The following is a 23,838-nucleotide window of genomic DNA, read 5'->3' on the forward strand; positions in this document are numbered from 1 at the left end:
CTTGTGGGTAAAATCCGTTATCCTGGATGCTTTGTGTCTGTTGTCCTTTAGACTTGTAAGTCGTGAATTCAAATTTGAGTTTTTTCAGAAATATTTTAAGAAAACAAATTAAAAACTGCAAATAAAGTGTTTAAATAATTCATCTGCAACCAAAAGAATGAGTCAGACACATGTTTGTATACCTGAATGTTATAATGTGAAAAAAGGCCTTTTGTGAAAAAACATCTTTTGTGTCCCATTATTAAGAGGGTTTAATCTTATTCATATGATTTCAACCATATTAATAAATTACAGATACAATTGTATATTTGTTCCTGAGAAATATTTACAAAAATGTAAATATTTCTAAACTGATGTACATGTAAGTGACTAAATTAATGGTGAGGAAATGTCAGCATACACTATAATTACTGTGTCTCCAGTAGTAATAACTATTCAGTTTCTTAACAAGACATCTTCTTCACAGCAGACCTGCTAAGTAATATTTAAGTACTCCTCTCCTGCTTGCCTTTTTAAAAAATACTGTTACCGATGAACCAAAATGCACTTGTTCATTTTGATTACGTTTGGTTTCTTTCCTGTTTGTAATATGTAGAAATAGACACACTGTATAGTTTTTCTGACTATGAGTAATGCCGCAACAATGTATCAGATTGTAATTACTGTGCAATTGCTAATACTGAATATTAAAGCTTGTGAGAATTTAGAGTTCCCTCAAGGCAAATGTTTTTTTAATATTTCTATAGCTTTTATATTATCATTGTGGATGTATTGTATGTTATTATCACTATTATACTAATTATAATAATGTTTTATATACTAATGTAACAGCTTTAAATATGTATGTATATAGCTATAAAATGTTGCCTTTGAAAACTATGCTGTTTATTTAAACTGAAACAACAAACTATAGCATAACATTTTGGCATCACTTTGGCAATACTCTGAATGCTGGGATAATGGAACAAATTTTACTCTATTGCAAGATTACGGAAGGGTTATAATTCGCATTTTGTTACTTTGTATTATCTGTAAAATGTACCATAAGATTTTTCTTAAACAGATAAGATTTTGTGGTAAAAAACATAAATACATTTAAATAATTAACTTAGTACATTAACATTCCCAACATATGTATATAAATATAGATGGGGATTCATATTTATATGACATTAATTGTAATAATAATAGTGTGGGTTTCAATTTACTCAGAAGAATCATTCATTTTACAGTTATGTAAACCCTCAGGACAGGTTAATGAAAGTATTTTTAACAATATACTAGATTATTAGTGGATTGTTATTGTTAATACCTTATTGTGTCTTGCTGTGACTTTTTGTAATTTACACTTGGGTACTACAAATTCTGTTATGTGTAGAATAACCATAAATGAGTTATTTCATATATGTTTTAAACATGAATTACATGTTCAAATTCTTTATGGATGTGTGCACATGGGCTCATATTTTTTTAAAGAAAAACACACAACACACTGACGTACATTCCTGAAAATATTAAAATTCATTTTTAAAATAATTAATTCATATTTATCCTAGACACAGTCAAATTGAAAAATAAATGATGTAAAATAAGAAGTTAATGTACGGGTCTAAATGGATGCATGTGTTCGATACAGGCTTACAAATAAAGAGGAAAGGTTTATTTTGGCTGGACCTGTGATAAGGCGTGTCATGTGTCCATATGAGTTTCTGGGTTAGTGTGTGTTTGTGTGATTCGGAGACTGAGCTCCTGCTGTGTATATGGATGAGTGAGGGGCATGGAGCGGCACTTTAGCCCACCGTAAAAATACCTGCGACACAGTACTGAAAACAGAGATCCATTGACCGAGGTATCAATTATGTCAATAAAACCCTTGTGTACTCTGTAATGTTCTTCAATTAGGGATTTACCATCGGGGAGAGAGATAACAACCCCCCAGACTCAGAGTTCTGCTTTAATTTAATGTCCCACATGGTTCACAGTGAGAGTAAAATGTCACTTAAATCACGGAGGCCTACACCCAGCATTAAAGCTGCCTGTAATCAGCCGTTAAGGCTCCAGCCATAAACCTCTAAAGAGAGCCTTGTGTCAATAGATATCTGCACAAGGTGAAACTTGGACCCATTTGGTAAAGCCTCTTGCTTTGCTTGTATTTTTCTTCAGGAGAGAACATTTACGTAAAAAGTGCATTTTGAATAAGTACTGACAAAGTATCACACTCTATACAGTGGTTAAAAACCCAGCACTGTACCAAGGACTGTTTTTGCTCAGTGTTTTTGTCACTGATGCTCTTTACACGCTCAGTTCAGAAATACAATATTTTTCTTCATTCCTCTCTTTCTCTGGTACATCTCTTCTTAACTTCTCACTCTCTTTCGGCATATTTTTCCATGCTTTGCCTCACGTTTCTTGGCAGCCGAAACGGACCTGGTACCTTTCCCAGGACTGTGTGCAATTGCTTATTAGAGGGCTTTGCCCAGTACCCTTCTGTAATCTGAAATGGGCAACAGGCAACAGGCCATTAATGAGCTGTTTCTTTCCAGAGGTGAAGGAGTGCAATATGGGATATGTCCCAGAAAACATAACTTCACACAGTTCCATTTAAACACTCGTCATTTAACTAATTCTCCTTGGACTCTGTTGCTATGCAACAAGGATAACAACCCAGATATTCAGATAGCAATGCCAGTTTAATTAAAAAAACACTTGAAACCTGTTGACATTACCAGTGTTATATGCATGCTCAACGCAGACCTTCAAAACAAGGTAAATTCTACTTTGAAAAAGAAAATAATTACAATGGAAAACTGATGGATCTCTGTAATTTAAGGTTGATTAAGGTTCCTGTCCCTAGAAAGACCCTGATTTAATATTACCAGACACACAGCTTGAAAACACGAGTGTATTTTTCAAACTGGAGGAGAGGACGCTCTCTTGGAGGCGTCTTGGAGTGTTTTCACAGAAAAAAAAAAAAAAAAAACCCAGTTCCTTTTCACCAGCTCATTTTTATATTTTAACGTAAGTCTTGGGTATTCCATCGAGACAAAAAAAAAAAAAGACTCCTGGCAAAAACAGACATATATAGGAAATTAGAAAAAAGTTCAAAAATTCTCTTTATGTACATCCAGTTTACAATTTGACTCTGTTCTTTGATGTGTGACAGTTTTTCACTGATGTTTATTTTTTGTTCAGTATATAACTTGTAAATGCCTTGTCATTATTAGACATCACACGCTGCTCCCGCTGCTCGGTTCCATCCGTAGGAGAACAGTGGCTTCAACACATTTGCTACAGGTCCTTGACCTTGTTGGCAAATTTATAAACGAGAAGCGTTGAACTGGGGCCGGTAGGGTGCTTTCCATAAAATGTGGAGGCCGAATGGGAGACGGAAGTGGATTTGTAAGATAAAGGCTGTTGATTCAAGCCAAACTCCCCAGTCCTGCTCTACTGCCCTCGATTGAAGGCATTTAGTCCTGCGATGCTCCAGTAAAAATACCCAGCTGTATACATGAGTGAAATACTACAAGATACTTTTGATTAAAGCACGAGCAAAGTGAAAATTTGTGATAGTATGTGCCATGAATAATAGAGGAATGTCGGTGACATTTCAGCACCACTTGTACTTCCTGAGTTAAGTCAGGATTTTTGCTAGGCAAGTTTGGCCTCGAGTTTAAGAGAACAATTTCTACCCAGATCTACCTAACATGCTTCTTCTAGCTGCTTTCTTTTTCATTGGTCCAAAAGTTCCAAGTCCCGCCCACACCCTACGACCACCCCTCATCAGTTCTTTCCCTGGGTCCTAAAGACAGCAAGATTACGAAGTATATCATAATTGATAGTCAACTGGACAGAAAAAAATTAAAATGTTTTGGGACATGTCTGGCACAGTCACAACAGATCTGATCCCGATGAAAAAAACAGCATATCTGTTCCATCTACTTCCTTGTTGCAGTCCTGTGTTTTATTCTGTCATTTAAGAACCCTGGATCCTCTCACAGTTGACTGATAGAAAGCATATAATGGCTCTGTGTTGGAACTAGATCCCCTCACGTACACAAACCAGAAACAGGCTAACCCCTGTGGGCACACTGATCACTGCGGACACTGGTGCCATGAGAGTCAGGAAGCTGGCGTGTTTGCGTGCGTATTGTCCTCCGCTCTCGCTTTGTGTGTGGGCCAGTGTCTGTCGGCATGCATGCCATGCCTTTCAGGAAGCCCCCCCAGGACACAAAACCTTTGCTAAATGATATATCCGAGTGTAGACCTGCGTACCATCATGTCCAGAAGTGTAGTTTCCAAGCCAGGTCCGAGGCAGGCACTGATTATAAGAAAACATGCTTCTTCCGTTCAAGAGTCTAAAGCTGAAGTTTGCTGGCCACATTCCTGGCTGTAATGGACTGCTTCAGGTACCACTCTGGGTCTTGGTTACATTCACACTGTAAGTAAAAAGTCTCAGCGTTAGTAAGACAATATGTATTTGTACATGTGTTCACCTGCCAGAGTGGTGCTTCATTTTCTAAGGTGTTATCAAGGACCTCGCCACATGCCAGTCCAACCATAGACTTTCACAGTGTCTGCCACTGCTTCTGTGAAGGAGCCTTCTCAGATCTAAATATTGGCACTGCCTGGTGAAAAGCATAAAGAATGATCTAATTTGCTCAACCTTCAGAGTTAGAAATTTCAGTCTGCTTTCATTTCCAGATTTTGTCATCACCCTTCAGTGATTTTTTTCTGGTACACTGTAAGAAATGAAATGTGTGTGAGTGGAGCATTTCAGCTAGTACAGGAAACACAACATGTCCTTAAAATCCCATGTTATCAAACCATTTTATACAAAATCACAGTTTTTGAAGGGTTTTGATACAATAGAGAGCAAATGCATTGAGGGCAACCTACCGGTCCATGTTCTCCGGGGAGCTGATGTGGAGATTGGGTAAAGAAATATATGGGCAATAAAAGGATGTCATAACAATTGATTAAAGCCCAGGTTAAGAGAAAATGGCAAATAAAAGGCCTGAGTTATGGTGGCTTTTTAAAGCATGTTATTGTTGGAAGTGACACTGAGCTCTACACGGAAGCAGATCGGCTGGACGAATGAAGTCACGGAGCGAGGAGGCGGCCATTAATCGCTGGAATTGTGGAGAACTTCGATCAGTCGCCATCAGAGAGCCACACAAACCTGCCATCACGACATCAACAGTGACGTGCAGCCGTGTGATTTCTGACCAGAGGGCCGTCTCCTCTTCTCATACTTTATCTTACCTTTATTGCCTTGTAATTAATTGTATCAATTAAAGCACTTCAGTGATTGTCTGTGGGGTTTGTGTAGGTATTAACTCTTTTCTAGGATACAAAGCCACTAATCATCTCTGAAACAAGGCTCATCTTGCCTGCAGAATCCTGTTATGTCCTTAATAGCAAGCAGCACCCTGAACCCAGATAGACAAAAAACCTATTATTGTTATTGTTTAGGTCTGCTTTTGATGAGAGCTACTTAAAACTCTATTCATTTATAAAACAGCATCTTTTGCTGGAATAATTCAGGTTAACAACATTTCTCAAGACCTAGGGTTCTAGGTCTGTTGCCTTGATGAATATGTTAACCGGCAACCCTGTCTGTTTACAGCACACTAACAAGAAAAACCTAAAATATATGAAAGTGCAATGAGAGGAAATATATGAAAGTGAATGGTTAGAAGTCCCCTGCTTCCGGTTCTTTCCCCTGGTATCTGTGTAGCAGGACAAATGAGGGATTTCCAAAATCTCAATGTGTGATTAAAGAAAAATGTGTTTCAAAATATCAACACAAAGGAAGCAGAATGGTGGTTTCTCAAGAGACGTGATGTGGGTATGAGGCAGTGAAACTGGAGAGAAGTGCAATAATTGAAAATCACTATGTAAATGTTACGATGCGCATATATAGTGGATATTGCCAGTTTATCCACCACTGTGTGAACAGGACAACTTTAAAAAAAATGAACAAAAGAGATTCAAACTACACAATGAGGAATGTGCGTGGGAGCCCAATTACCAGAGTATGAGCACATGATAAAACCGAATGGCGGGGACTCAGGCCAGGCAACAGAAACTATTCTTAGCAAAAGAAGCGCAAAAGTACATTTCAGATCTCACCTACATGTTTTATGATTCTCTGCTGTCATTTATCTATTTTATGTGGTTGTTCTGTTAAGGAATACTTCTTTAAACGTATAAAAATGAGGCTTTTGAAGAAGAGAATGTAAAATGGGAAACAAATGAATAAAAACAAACGAAAAAGAGCACTACATTCTTTTTCTTTACGTTCAGCAGTATCTGTGCACATATTTATATAACAGGAAAAAACCCCAAAGGGACGTGACTGAAAGTTGCACTTAACAATGAACAGGAATGGACTAGGGAACAAACCAAAAAGTTTACTAGTTTTCATGTGCCTGTTTGCTAACTTGCCAACCTAAGATCGAGTCAGCCGAGCGAGAGGGGCACAGCTGGCCCCGGCGAGCGTTAACCACTTCCTGTTTATAGAGGTTTCTAATGGGGCAGTGGCGTATCGAAATGTCCTTTTACCTTGCTCACATATTTCTACCACAAAGAAACTAGAACGACAACAACGACACTGGTATAGGTGAAAGGAAGCAAGATTACTAAAAAACACTCCACGACTGAAAAAACTTTCTCATGTATAAAGGCCAGAAATAGTATTCTTGCAAATTCACTTAGGCCAATAAATATGCACATCAGACATTTTTTACCATTTGAACCAAAATAACAGAAAGCAAAATCTCTTTCATTTAAAAAAGTACAAATACACTAAGCATGGAAACAACGTGTGTCTGATATTTAAAATTTAATCTCTCAAGAAATCTGCGAAAAGATTACTGTGGGATCTAGACAACCTCTTCAGTACAACAGATACTGCTGCTTCCCCACTATGGGGAGATACTGTCCTCATCTGCCCCTTCCAGAAATCACGGGAAACCAAATGTCAAGCACAAAAACAGAATAAGAGAAATGCTGCACTCTAAACAGCAGAGGGAAGTAAAAATGTACAGATGAGTGTGAATCATATCGAGTGTAAGTTGTCAGATTTTCACTTCTACTTTTTACCAGCCCAGCAACGCAAAGAAAAGGTCAGAGAATTAAGCCTTAAAGGTTACTTAAAAGAAGTACCTTCATTTTTCTTCGTCCAGAATTGCACATTTCGCGAAATATTACCCGGTATTTCTAAAAAGGCAGAAAATCTTTCTCCCTGTCAAGTCATTCGTTTCCCTACGGTCAGAAACTATTGCAGGCACAGGAAACACTAATGTTAGCAGTTCAGCAATTTGTCCTTTTGGTGTAAAAGACTAAAAGAGCAAATTTAAGGGTGAACAGGTAGTGTAGTGACTAAGGCTGTCCCCTTACAAGCCAAACATCTTAGGTTCAAATACCACTCCTGTTGCAGGACCACTGGTCAACACACCTACTGTGAGAATACCTTGCTGTACAAATGTGTAAATCATTGTATAGGTGATTTTCTAACACTATCATTTCCCTTGGACAGACATATCAGCACAATAAATCCATCTATCTACCATCAATGACCACTTGTGGAATGAAGGGTCATGGTGGTTTGAAGCCTATCCCAGAAACACAGGGCACAAGGCACGGTATGCCCTGGACAGGATGTCCATTGGCCGCAGAGCACAGCCATGCAGAGGTTAATAATTATGACTTGTTCTGTAACAAATACAATTCTATGTTTCAGATGGATTTGGTTTTTTAAATTCCATTATAATTAAAGTGTATTTATTTTTAACTCTAATATCAGATTACTACACAGGCAGTGTGACACAGGGATTTGCTCCAGGCCACCTGAACTGAAGTGTGCATATATAACAAGAAGTCTGTCATCATAAAAATGGTTTACTTCCCAGGGTGATGGAAACACTGTCCAGCCCAGCCTTTGATTTGTGCTGCCGCTGGATCACCTTACCAGGTAGTCTGGAATATATAAATTCTGTAACAGCATCTCTTAAATCCAGCACTTGAAAAGTCGACATAATCCTATCCATTATTTATTTAGCTACAAGAGGCAGCTCCGTTATTCATTATTCAGGGAGGGAGCTGCAAGTCATGACAGTAATTTAGGGAGAAGTCCTATCTCTGCATAGCACATCAGAGATCTGAACTTGTGGGACTGGTGTGTGTATTGGTGTGTTTATTGTGTTTTGGTCAAATTGTCCGTTCCTGAGCTTGGCTCCCACAGGACTTCAAAAAAATGTCTTGTCTGTTTTATGTCACCGAGCTAACAAAAAAAAAAAAAACAGAAATTTTGAAACAAAACGCAGAAGCAGAGCCAGGCAATGGCGACTAAAAGACACCCAGTAAAATAAACCATTGGCTCGTGTGAAGGTGCCTTGGCGACCTGCTCTGGTACCAAGTCCTCCAGGTTCTCACTGACAAAAAAAATCCGACGACCCTCCACCCACGAGAAAACTGTGACACGCCCACCGCGAGCTTCGCCGTCCGGGCGAGCATGCAGAGCCCCTCCACGCCACCCCTCCGACCCCGCCCCTAGCCCTAACCCCGCCCCTGCCCCCCACTTTGAGCGGGACCGCAATGATTTAGAAGTTCAGGAATCCCACGTGACGTCACCGCAGGGTGATGTAATGCTTCTCTAAATAGAACGTATTGTAATCCGCTCTCAGTCCAACGTGGTTTCTTCTCTAAGAGCGCTGCTTCTCTTCCACACTTATTTTGGTAAGTTATTAACATTGCTGTTTTAAAAATTGTTTTACAAGGCCAACACTTTTATTTAATAAATAAAATGTACTGTCGCTTCTTGTCAAGTTTATTCACGTGCCTTGTTCTTAGCTGGAGATAAAATTTGTAACTGTCGGCTCTACAGCTGAGTTCAATGTCCATGAATAGTTAGATGTGCATCTGTTTGGGATGTGTGTCCGGATACCCGGGTGGTGTGTCACACTGATTTTTGTGAAGTTCTACAACAGGTTGGAGGGAATTCTTTCTGTCGGGTGCTCGAGTCAACCCACGGTTAAGTTGTTATTTGTAGTTCTGAGAAGTTTTCACCACTTTGATCTTTTCTCATTTGTAAATTGTTTCAAAAAGAAAGAGCTTGAGTGGCATGGATGCAGCAGCAGGTCGGACGGTCCCAAAGTTGTGTGCAAGAGGACAAGTGTCAGCGACGATGGGCTGTCAGATGCGTGTCTCCAGCTGTTTTCTCACTGCAGGAGCGCTGTAGTGAAGGTCTATGAACTTTACATCGTGGACACACCATACCAGACTTGCGATGGGAGTGAGTGTGTATTAATAAATAAGTGCAGGTATGCGAGTGTGAGAGTGCGCTTCTGTTGCGTTTGACTGTGAGGTCACATGGCTGTCCTAAAACAGGACCCTCGTGCGTTGCCAGCTTGTCTAAAAACAGTATCGGCGCTGCTCCTCAGAGCTGTCATTCGGAGGAGATGCGACGTCACTCGCCTCGCGCTGTGGTGAGGAGACCGAAACATCAGATCATTCCACTTCCACACATGACAGACATCACAGTTAAAACTTCATTCCTCCACGCACGCGTTAGGGGCACTTCAGAGGGCTCCCGAGTTTATCGACACATACAGGCCAAAATGTCATGTGTGTTGAATTGTAATTAAGAGTTTTAAGGCTGGGCGTGACGTCATCCTGCGGGTCAGTCAGACTGTTTGATCAACTGAGCGGGACGGTCAATATTTCGAGGCAGATGGGCTGACAAAGCACTCCGACTCTTAGGTCTCCTTCAGAATTAACCTCACCCTGCATCTCCCAGTAAAACACTTAACACTTACACTTAATAACGATTTAGCCACTATTTGATTATTAGCTGTGGCTGCAGGCATTAACATTTGGATAAACGCTAGCACTGCAAACTGCTTTCTAAAGTGATACAACACTTTTCTTGAAAGAAATCATTTCAGTGTTAAGGGGGATTCAAAAGGTAACTGAGGAAGAACAATATTTTAGAAATATGAAACATTTCAAGAACTACTACTACTGCTATTATTATTATTATTATTATTATTATTATTATTATTATTATTATTATTATTATTATTGCTGTTATGGTAGTTGCCGATATTTCACAAAGTTCTTTGACCACTAGTAATAATGTAAAAAGGCACTCATCATCCCCTTAATTCGTCCCTATGCTGTCAGACCACGCGGTACGTTTCTGACCGTGGATTTCGGCAGGTGGCGCCGCGTCACGGAGCCCGTTTCCAGCCCACGCGGCGCGTGGCCGTGGCATACACTTGGTCCCTCGGACAAGTTACCACACTCCACTCAGCTGCAAGGAAACAAATAAGCAAAACTCGAGCACTGCGCTAGGAAATGTCTTCGGAATGGTTTGTCACGCTGCTGTGATTCAGGCACAAGTCACGCAAACTTCGTACAAATTGCGCCCACGAGACTCAGCGATTACAATAACATTATTGCTTAGACCCTCAACACGCAACAGCATATGAATGACCCCCACAGTGCACCGCAGTTCCTTCATTGCGTCTACACCCGTTATTTCAGCGCTGCGCTGTTAATCCAGTCTACAGAAAATGCGGACTCTGGAAGTGATAATTTGATTATTGGCTTTAGTCACGAGGCACAAATTTGTCTCGTCCAGGTGCAAGTTTTCTTCAGGTTATTATCCTTAAAGGAAAGTCACGTCTGGATTTATGAAAGGGTCAAACACAAGCATATCCTATGTCTTGTACAGCCTTTGCATGTGACTGCTGATTGTGCAAAATAATATGAAGAAAACAGCCTAAAGAACTCATAATGAATTTCTTTCTGCTGCTGAAAGCCGACAGTAAGTTGTATGGAGTTACATGTTGTTCCATGTCAGTTTTTTACTTAAGACTGAAATTTCCTGGGAGCGCTTATAGTGAGGCAGCCTATGATAATGTTATGGTGTATGAAATATCTTGGCTATAGTTCAGTAATTATAGTTGCATTGGATACAGATTCTTCTGAATCCAATACAAATGTGTACTCAGATTGTTATGCTAGTATATAGATTTTGATGAGTGAGATTGATGGACATCTCAAGGGCAGTGAAAGACGTGAGACACCCGTGCGTATATGTTTTTAGGGGTTGTTTTCATGCTAGATACCGGACACTTTTGAAAAGTCTGGTGGCTTGTAGTGAACTGAGCCTACCCTGAACACCTAACCCCCCGTAGCTTGTGTGGGTGGCATCAGGCAATACACTGCACTACATGGTTGTGTTTGATGCCTACTGTTCTGTTCGATCTTCAAAATTGACCTCTAGTTCCACAATTTTTCACCATTATCTGTAATTTACAAAGTCATCCTTTGCCAGTTTCGATGTCTGTAAAGTATGTCGGAATGGATTTGGATGAAACCTGTCATATGAAACTGAGCTGAGAATGGGCAGATGATTCAGCTCTAGGGGTTACAGGTTGGCCTTAGTATTCTGCACAAATAATGACTCCCACACCCCGTATGCAGATGCTTAGTTTTGATAAAAGTATTAAGAGGTCAGTTGAAATGTTGTCGCTCATCTATTTCATATGTGAGGAAAAGAGAATGACTGCTTTTTTTTATTTTATGGCAGTTTCAGTAATTTTCCCCATAATTATAATCACCAAAAAATAACATACTTCCATCACAAATGATTACCGAGAGGCCAGAATGCGCATTTTTTGCCCACTGTCCTCCCCAAGACCGTTGTTGTCACTAATGATGATGCTGACAGGACTCTGGCTATCAGGACATGTCAAATGCAGGTCATCTGACCCATCTGCCCAGGGCACAACTCATGTTACAGACATAAACTCCGTTTTTCACCTGCAGGAAAGAGTGTTGTACAATAGTTACAACTTAATAAAACAGGACAGGGACAATGTTGCAGTATGTGTGCCTAGTGAAGCAAAACCAAAACCCTTAATTATTTCTGAAAATAGATTTTTCATAAATTATGGCTGAAAATATAATACTTCAGAAATATATATCTGCATCCTGGCTTTTTGTTTGAGTCATATTTTGGTAGGATTTTTCTAATGAAAATCTTTGAACATTTTTTTACACAGATTTGCATTTCTTGATATTCTTTTCAGCAATGACTTCAAATGACAGATATTTTACTTTAATAATGTTTAAATATGAAATCTGTGTGCAAAGTTCTGTGCAGAATAGCAGAGGGCTGCAGTAATATATTGTAGGGATGCCAAGATCCAAATTTTAAATTTTTCATACATTGTAGCTGCTTTGTTTTTTTTTTTTTTTTGGCTGATTTTATCTGGCAATAGACGACAAAGTGGCGCTTTAATGCTGCCCACAAAAGTGACAGATCCTGGGTCAGTACTGGACTTCATACATTAGGCTGTTCTTAAACAACTCACTGGGTCATAAAGAACACTGAAAGTACCATGGTGATAAAACTTAAGTTCACATCTTGACTTACGTGTACTGCATGGCACATTGCAAAAAAGCAAACAGAGTAAGATGATGAGCGAGGGGGGTAAAGCAGTTCTTTTAATGACACCCACCGCAGTGGTGTGTATCAGAGAGTGTGTAACTTTGACTGCGGACAGCAGAAACGGAGACCTTCAGGATATGGTTTATACCCAGGGTCCGGGATCGGGATCCAGAGCTTGGGATCCCCGCCTCTGGTTCTCTGTGCGCACGGCCGGACTGCACACTGAATGATGTTACTGTCAGGCGCGCGCGCGTGTGCGTGTGCGTATGTGTATGTATGTGTGCGTGTGTGTGTGTGCGCGCACCGGCTCATGCCGTGGTCTTTGCTCATGCTGTTTTGCGCTCAGGTTGATGAAGACCGAGCGATGAACGCCGAGCAGGAGAGGCCGTACGTGTGCGGCGCGCCAGGATGCTCCCAGGTGAGGACAGACCGCCCTCACACCTGCGCAGCCGCGCACCTCACCGTCAGCGCTACACACTTGCCAAGATCGCGGTTCCTTCCTTTTGGTTAAAAATCTCTCCCTTGCTCTGCCAGTGCTTTAATTTCAACATAATAAAGTTACCGCGCAGTTGCGGAGAGTTTTTTAGTTCAAATTCTTTTCTAGTTGCACATCTGCTTATTATATATGCAAATCACTATAATTAAACAGGTGTCGTAGTAGCGAGAGCTGTTGCCTTACGATCTGAAGGTTCACTCACTCTCCATACTCTGCTTTGCTTGTCCAGTGTAGGGTCGCGATGGTCCGAAGCCTATCTCAGGAACATAGAGCGGTAGGTTAAGCAGGGTAAACTTCTAGTCATGGGACATCAGTCGATCGCAGGGCATTCACACACACACACACGTGCGCATTGAATTTAGAATTTAGAGCGACCCGTACACCTAAAACACGAGCCTTTGGACTGTGGGAGGAAAATCAGGCGAACATGGGGAGAACATGACAATTCCACAGCTGAGCGCACATTGCAACAAGGCCCGATCGCATGGTCCAGGAGCTGTGTGTGGCACCAGCGCTACCCGCTGCGTCACCACTGCGCTCCTGCTCTGCTACTCTTGACCAAGGTAATGTGCTTTCACTGCAGTAAGGATACAGTAATAATAGATAAATAATTGTAAAGTTGATGATTCACCATTGCAAGTCAGATAAATAAGATACAAATTAATTTATATTCTCAACTTGTATGACATGAGACTAGGTGTGGGTCTTCAACTCCCCTGGCCAGTAAAAATGAAACTTTTTTTTTTATATTAACAATCCTATGTAGTCCTGTGTTACATAAGGTATCCCACAAAAAACATTACTTTCCATTACGTAGCTCCAGCACGCGGATGACACTGTTGCTCTCAAAAAGGGAAGTGAAACTAAAAGATAAATACGGAAAGCAATCGACGATGTAAACACTTTTATTAATTGCACAATCGCTATCTCTGAGAATGAACATTTAAATCGAGTTTAATTTTAATCCCAGTAACTCAGCATTATCATTATCATAATTATGGCATTTGCTGCTAGTATCTGGAATTGCTCTGAAAAGTGGAATATTGCAGTTAACCTACTATAGGTACAATACTTTGTACTTTGATTTTACAAAATTAAAATTCATTATGTACCCTGTAGTGAAATTATGTAAAAGTACATTTTACATTTATGAAAGAAAGCAATAGAAGAGACAAGGAAATTTTCAATTTGAAGATCTTATTGCATACTGTTGTTGGATAAATTGTTTACAGTTTTGTGAAAGCTTTTCATTCAACAGATGTTAAATGTTATGCGAGTAAACAAGTAACAAGTTCAGTAACAATAAACAAATAAGTTCAGTTCATAAATCAACATTTGTTTGACTTAAAATCAGTAATTAGTCCTTCATGAAATAAAATTTAGGCCTATTTCAAATTTTCAATTATCAATTTCTTCTCCCTTGCGATCTTAAAGTTAAAGTGTACTAAAGTTAGGATTTATTTCACCTTAAACATTTTTTCTGTCCAATTCATTCTGCTGTCTGTCTTTCTATCCTTGTCAGCTATCAGTTTGCCTTAAAATCAAAATAAAAATGTGATATCATACAATCTTTCACAAATTAAAGGTAAGGTAAAAACTTTTTACTTTCGCCTTGAAAAACAGAAGTAAAAAATATTGTAATAGTACATTTTTCCACTGTAATTTGACAGCCAGCAGTGTGTTGCTCTGTACTGAACAGCCATGTATGGAACCTCAGTCCCATGATGAGGTGCTGCGAGGAGACAAATGTCCCTCATTTTACAGAATTTTGGGCAGGGCAGCAATAAGTCCCCCCCCCCCCCCCCCCCCCCCCACAAATGATTTCAGCCACTTCTCTTCAACCTCATAAGTAACTGCATTAGACATTTTGTCTGAATTACTTCATTATAGTATGTTTCAGTTTAGGATCCTTTTATGATATGACTACTTGAATCCTTAAGGGTGAACTCATGTACTTTTATTGTTTAATCTGTAGACCACAGGTGTTGCTTCTGAGCTATTTTTAGTATTTTTAGAAAGTGTTGCGGGCATATTTGCTGTAGCTCTTTCCTTGTCTGTCTTTCTTTATCGCCCAGTTTTTGTTTTTGGTGTAATTTCAGTAGGACGGGTAAACTTCAGAGTAGTGTTTTGCTATAAATACTGAAATTTGATTTTGATAAGAAGAAATTTTAAATTAACGACTAAATAAAATAATTAAACTAGGGAAAACCTTGCGATGGATTGGCATGTGGTCCAGAGTGTTTGCTTCCTCCTGGCCTATGCTCCTGGGATAGGCTTTGGACTTCTGCGAGGAAAAGCAGTAATCAATAGTGACTGAGTGAACTGGAGAAAGTAATCAAGTTCACATAAATCCAGCACAACAGACAGATTTACCTTTTGCCTTATCACTGTTTCCTTCCCTTTATAGTTGACCAAAAATGTGCACAATCAACAGAATCGGTGGTTTAATCACCATGAAGCATATAATCAAGGAAACATGCACCTCAACAGTCACTATGAATATATATTATGGCCCAAGCAGGGTGTCTAAAATCAGGGTTCATGGACTCACACGTGCTACTACTAGCAGAGATATAATCTTAGTGTGTTTAGAGCACTGACTGCGGTCCATTGTGCCCACAGCGCTTTCCCACAGAGGACCACCTGATGATTCACCGGCACAAACATGAGATGACCCTCAAGTTTCCCTCCATAAAGAACGACAGCATGCTGTCAGGTAAGGAAAGTGCAAAACCCCGATCTTGCTTTCCCACAGTCCTGAAAATCAGGATGTTTCCTGAATGGAACCCCCCTTGTACCTCTTACAACGATTCTGACTCAGATTCATCTAGAGTCATGAGAAACCTGGCAAGCAGCGCCGCAGCCTCGGGGTTTATGCGGTATGGCCGAGTCGGCTACAGGATGGTAGATCATAAGACATCCCCACCAGATCATTTACAAATCCCCTAAAGCTCCGGGAAGCAGTAGACTTTGTGTGCTTGCGTGTCTATCTGTGCATGAGTGTGAATACGCAGGTTCCTGTCAGTATGTGTATTGACAGGATGTGTGCTGCGTGTCTGTTTGGCAACTTCTGTCTTTCCAGTTTCATTTGCGGGTGCATGCTGAGGGCATGGGTATGAGTATGCGACTAGTGTGTGAGAGTGTGTACGCTCTCTGTGCTACACCTCTGCGCTGTACAAGTTCTGGTGAAACTGGAGTGATATTGATGGACTGGCTTCTTTATTTGGTTTTAATTAATGTTTGAAGGTGAAGTCGTTTTCTTAGTATAAAGTTTGGGGAATTGAACTGGGAGTTCTGAGTCTATGACAATATTTCTCTTCCCTGCGGCGGTGTGTAACCAGATCACTCTTATCACCATGTTTCCCCCTCGGCCCTCCCTGGGGCCCCCCGATGCGCAATCAGACCTCTGGGTTAGAAGCAAATGGGGGTCTAATGGGGGTCTATTGCACTCATGGTGGGGAGGAGGGACTTTCAGTCACTAATGATAATAGCGAAGTAATGGTTCTTTGTGCTTGATTTTCATAATTTTTACAGGCCGCACAGAATTACTCAAAAGTGCACTGGATTCCATTCAGTGTGGAGGTGAGAGAGGCAAACATGGGGAGCAGAAGATCACAAATCTGCTAGGGTTCAGCTGAATACTGTGACTCCTGCTATCCTGTCTCTCAGGCACAGACTGGCAGACATGTCTGTAACCCCGGAAACAGATGGCTGACATGTGAAAACATGACCTTGACTCCTGACCCTTCATGTCAAGATCCCACCAGTGCCTGATGCCAGTAACTGCTGTTTTAGCTAATTTTATGAAAACACGACGGCTGGAAATCTGACACAGAGTCAAAGCGTGATTTAGATGGCAGGGTTTCTGAGAGAGAGAGAGAAAGCTCTGATCTTGTCCAACACAGTGAATAATGGTGCTGGCTGAAGGCTGCTGGAGGACGGTGCTGTCCAAAGTCCATATGAAGACTGCTTGTAAGGAGCAGAGCTGCGGTGTGTAGCAGACTGTTAGGACCGAGGCGAATATCTACCACCCATAACTATAACTTGTTTTGGGGCTCTTGTTGTGGCAACAACAGGCATTGCCACGTTGGGGTGACTCACAGCATCAGAGGTGGGAATGATTCACTGTTCTTCATTATTTATACTCTTCAGAGAATGGGCTCAGACTTCTCGGGTGAGCCTCCGTAGTCCTCGATCTCTGAGTCACAGTCTTCTCTGTCCTCCAGAGAAAGAGACCACACTCTTCGCTGTCCCACACTGAGAGAGATAAGATGGTTCTCTAACTCTCATCTGGAGAGTTATCGCTGCATGACCTTCCACTGTGAACTAGTACCGTATCTTACTCCTACACGAAGACCACAAACACTCTACCCTAACCTGCGCTCACGGAGTTAACAATGAACCCCCTCCACAAACCAGTGACTCAACATTGTTGTCCACACCAAACATACAGTTATGGCTGTGAATTACTGCAAAATGCCTTAAATTCTGCACAGAGCATTTCCTTCTGATCTCCACTAAGAGTTGACCCTGCTCTGTACAGTCAACCGAGAGAGCTGTCATACTGTCTTAAACTCCATTGTTGGAGTCCACCAGTGGTGGAGCTGAATAATTCAGTCAATGTGCGTGGCCTCAGATGGCTGGAGAGCAAAGCGGCTCCCAGCCGCCCACACGTTTGGGTTGAGTTTGTATTTATTTTTATTCGCCTTGCAGACCAGACGCCAACGCCAACGCGCTTCCTGAAGAACTGTGAGGAGGTGGGGCTCTTCAGCGAGCTGGACTGCTCCATCGAACAGGAGTTCTGTAAAGCGCAGGAGGAGGAGGACAGCAAGCAGGTGAGCAACATGTCACTGTAACAACATACCTCTCAGGTGTTCCAAATTCTCTTTGTGTAGACCTTTTCTTATAAGGTCCACAGTGTAAAGCCAGAGAAACAGAATATGTTAAAGGGGTAGTGTGTTGGGAGGAACGGCTGCAGGTAAGACAGGAGTGAGACAGAAGAAGAGCAAGGACCTAGACACTATATATAAGGAATTCTTACTAATAACAAAGAATGAGCACTTTGGGAAGTATGATGGTTGAGAAACAGGGAAACATCAATCAGTTGAACTGACAGGGATTTGAGATCCCTTTTATTAGCTGGCCTAATGACAAAGACAGAATAGACCGGGAAGTTACCTGACCTGCAACAGGTAAGAAACACCAGGAGATCGGGTTCTCATGAGCTTTAAACAGGACAGAATCAGGAGTTCATTTGCATAATTTCACCTGCTAACTGTACATCAGTGTCTCCTTACCTGAGTGTGATGCTCAACCACGTTAAGTATTGCATCTGAGGTAAAGCTGTGGTACATTTGACAGTTTGGATCTTGGTATTTACTTCTTGTAAATATGAGACTGCTTCCAGGTAATGGTGGTTTAGATGTGAATGAATGTTCCCATTTTTCTAGAATGTATATCCACGTCACACAGCTGATAATGTGTTCCGCTCTTCTTCATGTGTACTGCATTAGAGGTCTTCACACAAATCATTGCTCTCTCAGCAGAGAGAGTCTGAAATTGATCATTTTGCTTTCACTCCTCGCTGCAGAACTTGGCTCTTCATGGTGCAGCAGGCCAGAACCAGCACCAGCCTCCCCATGTGTGCATGACGAACCATAGCTCGGGCATGGGGATCCAGCAGGCACTCCCCTCACCCCAGTCCAGCTCGGTCATCACGCAGGCACCCTCCACCAACCGACAGACTGGGTGAGTCTAACCGCATGCCGACCACACCTCAGAGACCCACTACCACACCACCACAGTCTGGTCACACACGTACCAAGTGATGCATCACTTCATAAAAAAATGAGGTTTAACTGATGAATTTGGGTTTTGATGCAGAAAACAGCTTTTATAAAGTCAGCACAGCAAAGCCTCTAAAAGCTCAACTCCAGAAGGTCCAGCCAATGTAGCTCATCCAACTTATAATCATGTAGACATTCCCAGGCGCCTCTTAATGTTGGATGAACCCACTCATGGGAGCAGAGGTCAGACCCAGGGGAACGGACTTTTGGTTGGAGGTTTGGGACTGAAATCAAGCTGAACACATTTACGGCTCAGCAGTCAGCAGAGTGGAAGGAGGTGATAAAAACTTTCGCACCGAGGGCAGGAGAAACGCAGTGACTCAGATAGCCTCGCACGTTGCATTGTGGAAGCCGTCAAGCTCGATGGCCTCCCAGTGGAAAGTATGACTGTCTCACCCAGCACCCCACTAATTCCATGGAACAGAATGCACTACTCAGGGGCTGCTGATGAGCCTTTCTTTATTGTGATCAGTTCAAGATGCTTTACTGTGATGAAAAAAAGAATTGGCCTTTACAATGTATATACACAGTAAACTAATCAATAAAAGAGAAATCAGAAAGTGTAATACCTATTAAAAATGTATTTAAAAACATCCTTTGTAAGTACTGCTTGTCTGAAAGCAAAATGAATCAATTTGTGTGCATGAATAGAAAAAACTATTTTAACATTTCCATCACACTGGAAATAATATTGGAGAGAATTACTGATGAGTTATTTATACACACACACACACACATTTTCAGAACCGCTTGTCCCATACGGGGTCACGGGGAACCGGAGCCTACCCGGCAACACAGGGCGTAAGGCCGGAGGGGGAGGGGACACACCCAGGACGGGACGCCAGTCCGTCGCAAGGTACCCCAAGCGGGACTCGAACCCCAGACCCACCGGACAGCAGGACTGTGGCCCAACCCACTGCGCCACCGCACCCCCTCGAGTTATTTATAATGAGTCCTAATTTTTTCTGCCTCGCACTCTATGTTAAAGAACATGCAGTCTTGGAATTATTTATCTCCAGGTTTAGGGTTGAAAAAGACCCGCAGCTGTGAAATTTGAGGACTGTGATTGTTATTTGCTGACAGTCCCTGAGAAGTCGCCCTGGGGGCCAATCCTTGACAGAAAGCAGTCCTAAACTCATGCATTCAAAGAGGACAGGAGGGAAAAAAAAAAGTCCTTCAGAACTTTGAATTTCATGGCTATCATTATCATACAGCAAAAGCAAGTGTCCCGGTGATTTTAACGTTTGCTGCCTTTGAATTATAAACACATGGGGCTGAATTGTGTCAGAGTTAAATGTGTTAGACATAGCTAGTCAAGCAAATGAGATAGTACAGAATCAAGGGGCAGACCTCACCTTTTGACTCCAAAATGGATAGGGTACGAAGTGGGAGGGGGTCGTGGGTTATGGGGTGCCAAGTTACAAAGAAATCATATCTAACAAATCACATCTGCAAAATGATAACACTAAAATGGATTCCTGAATGGAAAACCATATGGATGGTTCACCATAAACGCGTGTTTGTCAATCTAAAATGATTTTCTTCCTCTTCCAGTCAAAGACTATGGAGTGGAATATGAGCGGAAAGCTTTTTCCTCACTAGTTATATGTGAACTGAAATAGCAACCGAAGCAAACACTAGCTTAAATGGAGTATGCTCGCGTTATAATTTTGACTACTTTGTATGCGATTTAATGCGGCGAAACACTCATTCGTTCAACAAAATGTAAACGTTTTCATGCCGAAAACTTGACCTGAAGTCCACGGTACCGAGATCCCGGAGTGCTGAAGTCCCAGGCTGGTGTTTTGATGTATTAGTGGCCTCACAATCCACAGACCGCAAAAGCAGAAAGTTCCCCAAGCGCTGGGCCCGAGACACACACTTCCTCTGGCTGCTTGCGGTTGTCCTACTTCCGCAGCATTTGTGCACGACCGTGCCTGTGAATGAATGAGTGGATTGCCAGCGCGGTCGAGGCACCGGTGAAATAATCTCCCCAGTAGCTTTTGGTCTGGACTTGCGGGTCCTGCAGGGAAATGCGGAACTAGAAGCGTCCTTTAGTTTTGTCTAGCTGCCACCATTTGTTATGCGGGGGGGGGGGACAGCATCTTCACTTGATTGCCCTCACAACAACACAGACACATTCAACAGCGAATAAAACGGGATACGCGAACCTCTGACACGTTCATACACACAGCCTGAAGTACGAGTATATTTGGGATAGCAGGGCGATGCCTGTATGGGACAAACTTGACAGGAGAGCCGAAGCAAAGCAGCACACAAGTATCCTACATCTCCGGGAACTACTGCAGAAGAGCTGGGAACGCACGTCGGCTCATTTTCTCCGCCTTCGTTCCTCATTTCCGCTGGGCACATCTCTCTCTTGACTGCCTGTCACCTGCATGTAGCTGTTGACAGGTTGCGGCTGCCTGTCACTTCCTCCTGACGGCGCTAACCGCATGGTTGAGCAGAAGACCCGGTTTCAGTGGATAATCTGGAATATATGGCGCGTTCACGGTGAATTTGGCAGGGTTTTACCCCAGTGACAGACTGGGTTCTCTGCTCAGCCCTTCCTGGCCCCAGGCCCAGAACCAGTGATATGCTGTCCCATTATACTTTGCACAAAGAATGAGGTGTGTGACCTTTGACCCCCGCCGCCTTGCCTCGGGGCAGTGCGGCACTCGTAGTTCAAAGAAGGTCTAAAGAGTTCAGTGTGTTTGTACGGTAAAGTTGTACACCGTTACACTCCTGTTTGGGAATATAAGCAAATTTAACTTTGTGCGTAATGAAAGTTTTAAAAAATGAATGCGTGACCATGGGGTTCGCGTAACAGTAAATTGTGCATGTATTCTAAAAAGGTGCTAGTAGATGGCTTGCATCTGTGTTACAAAAATTGTTGAACGGTCTGCACATGTTGAGAACGGTTCGACAAAGTGCGAGTGTGTGTTTGCGTGTATGTACTGTACAGATGGTCTGACTGTGTGTACATGCAGTAGTGGGGAGGGAGAATGTATGCTCCTGAGAGTAGGTTTTTATTACGTTTACAGTCCTCCGGAGAGCAGGTTTCTCGTGCTTTCGGAGAGAAACGCCCAGACTCCTCTCATTTTTGCAGCGCTGTGTCACTGCGGCCCGGGGCCACTTCGTGCGGACTCCCATGGAGAGGTTTCGGGGGGGTGTTGGGGTGGAGTGGAGGACAAGAGGAAGGGGATCTGAAGGCATTGTCTTCTGGGATAAAGTACTTTAATAGCTATGGTTCATCTCTGGTCTCTTTGGGGCTGAGGGTGCAACCTGACCATGAGCAGCAGGTACGCGGCAGTTAAGGACGTGGGCTTGAAATTTCCAGGTCAGTTCCCAGTTTATCTCCTGCTGTATCCTTGAGCCAACTATTTCATCTGAGCCACTCCATAAAAATATCACTTTATTACACGTTAAAAATTTTCCACGTAGTTTTGAATGAAATGATTAGCAACTGAGTAATATCTAAAAGGAGATACGCTACGCTAAGGGATAGGGTAAGTGCTGTCACGTTGAGGTCGGCTCAGGGTATCCACTCAGCATGATTTTCATGGTAAGGGAGGGAATGGAAGTAGTTTACCACTGCCTTTGTGTAAACTCTGTACACCTCGAGCCACTTTCACACCTACCCATTGTCTGAATGTGCAGCTCGGACGCTGTGAGGCACAAGCACCAGTGCCGTTCTACTTATACCCTAGCCAATACTATGACTCTATCGTAAGTCTATATGGCCATGAAGTATAGTGTTACGTAGGTACCGTGGAGACAGTTTGCCAACCCCTGCTACATGTACATGTACATGTGCGTGGTTATATACTGCATCGTTCCTCTTCTCGCTGCAAACAACTGAAAGCTGGTGGAGATGTTGTTGAATGTTGTTTGGCCTCGTGAGGCTGAGGACCCCTCCCACTGGCGATTAACAACGACAAGACGTTGGCTGAGCCGACGAAGTGCTCACCCAGAGAGCAGGCCAGCTGCGAGTGGTCCGAGGCCGCTGTTTCTCCCCGTGTTTTCCCCCGTTCGCATGGCGACGCTGCTGCTGCCTCTCCTGGTGTCTGGAACTTGGCCGCGGGCTGTTTTGGTTACAGTTTAAAGTTTTTTTTTTTTTGCCGCTGCCGCCACATCTACCAGAGTTTTGTGTGACCTCACCGGCATGGAGTGAGGCCTGCGTTGTTGGCACGGGGCACGGGCACAAGTGGGGCGGGAGATTGGGACGAATGGAGGGTGTGTTGTGGGGGGGGGGGGGGATCGGGGAGGTAAGCCAAGAGCATTACATCATTGCTGGAGTGTAGTCAGAAGGGAAGGATATGACTCACAGGGCTGGCCACTCTCTCCTCTTTGCTCTCTCCTCTCCTGTCTTCTTGCCTCAAATCTCTTGTCCATTTACTCTTTCTATTTACCGGTTCCTCCTGACTATTCCTCCCTCTCCTCCATTAGTAATCATACAGCTATTAACACTGATTCACTTTCGCTTCACCATTATTCTCTGGTACGAAAACATGCCCTTAGCCTTTTGCTTCGCTCCCACATCCCAGTGATAACCTGCTCCTAGTTCACTGCTCCCTTCTGTCCCATCTCTATCTCTGGATGTACCCTTGGTTCACTAAGCACATCACTTCTCCCCTTTACCTGTTACCCCTTTCACACCTCTTTCTCTCTTTCCTGTGGATTACCATCTTTGGCTCCCTTCCTATCTGTCCTTCACTGTCTTTCTGAATGTTGAACATTGACCTTATGTCACCTTTTCTCAGTGTCCTCTGGCTCCTGCCAGGAGTCTCGTGTGTGCTGTACTCTTCAGGATCGCACTGCTCCCTTGGCTGCCATTCTGCTTGTTCTAAAGGCATGGTGTTCAGCTGGAGATCGGAAAAGCGGGGTCTTTTTTTCTTCTTCTGGTACCACGTGTGTGAGAGACTCATACTGCATATGTGTGCGGTGAAGGAAACATTCTACAATATCACATTGTACAATTGGGCAATATGTAAGATGTTTGTGAAAGATGTATTTACTAAGCCTGCAGTACT

At 42.5% G+C, this 23,838-nt stretch overlaps 1 protein-coding gene across 3 annotated transcripts in view; it reads left to right on the forward strand.

Moving 5' to 3' along the window:
* The first annotated feature begins 8,667 nt into the window (after positions 1 to 8,667).
* The window catches only part of LOC108933413 (cyclic AMP-responsive element-binding protein 5-like), a 34,036-nt gene continuing 18,865 nt past the window's right edge, over positions 8,668 to 23,838 (forward strand). For 2 of the 3 annotated variants that reach the window (XM_029248314.1, XM_018750452.1), the window contains exons 1-5: positions 8,668 to 8,739; positions 12,810 to 12,881; positions 15,582 to 15,675; positions 17,673 to 17,794; positions 18,550 to 18,707. In XM_029248314.1, coding sequence (XP_029104147.1) covers positions 12,828 to 12,881; positions 15,582 to 15,675; positions 17,673 to 17,794; positions 18,550 to 18,707 — 428 coding nt within the window. In that variant the 5' untranslated portion in view covers positions 8,668 to 8,739; positions 12,810 to 12,827. Of the gene's footprint in view, positions 8,740 to 12,809; positions 12,882 to 15,581; positions 15,676 to 17,672; positions 17,795 to 18,549; positions 18,708 to 23,725; positions 23,796 to 23,838 lie in introns of those variants that run through there. The other variant, XM_029248315.1, reaches the window with a different exon arrangement.

Source organism: Scleropages formosus, chromosome 23 (assembly GCF_900964775.1).
Source record: "Scleropages formosus chromosome 23, fSclFor1.1, whole genome shotgun sequence".
NCBI classification, from domain to species: domain Eukaryota; kingdom Metazoa; phylum Chordata; class Actinopteri; order Osteoglossiformes; family Osteoglossidae; genus Scleropages; species Scleropages formosus.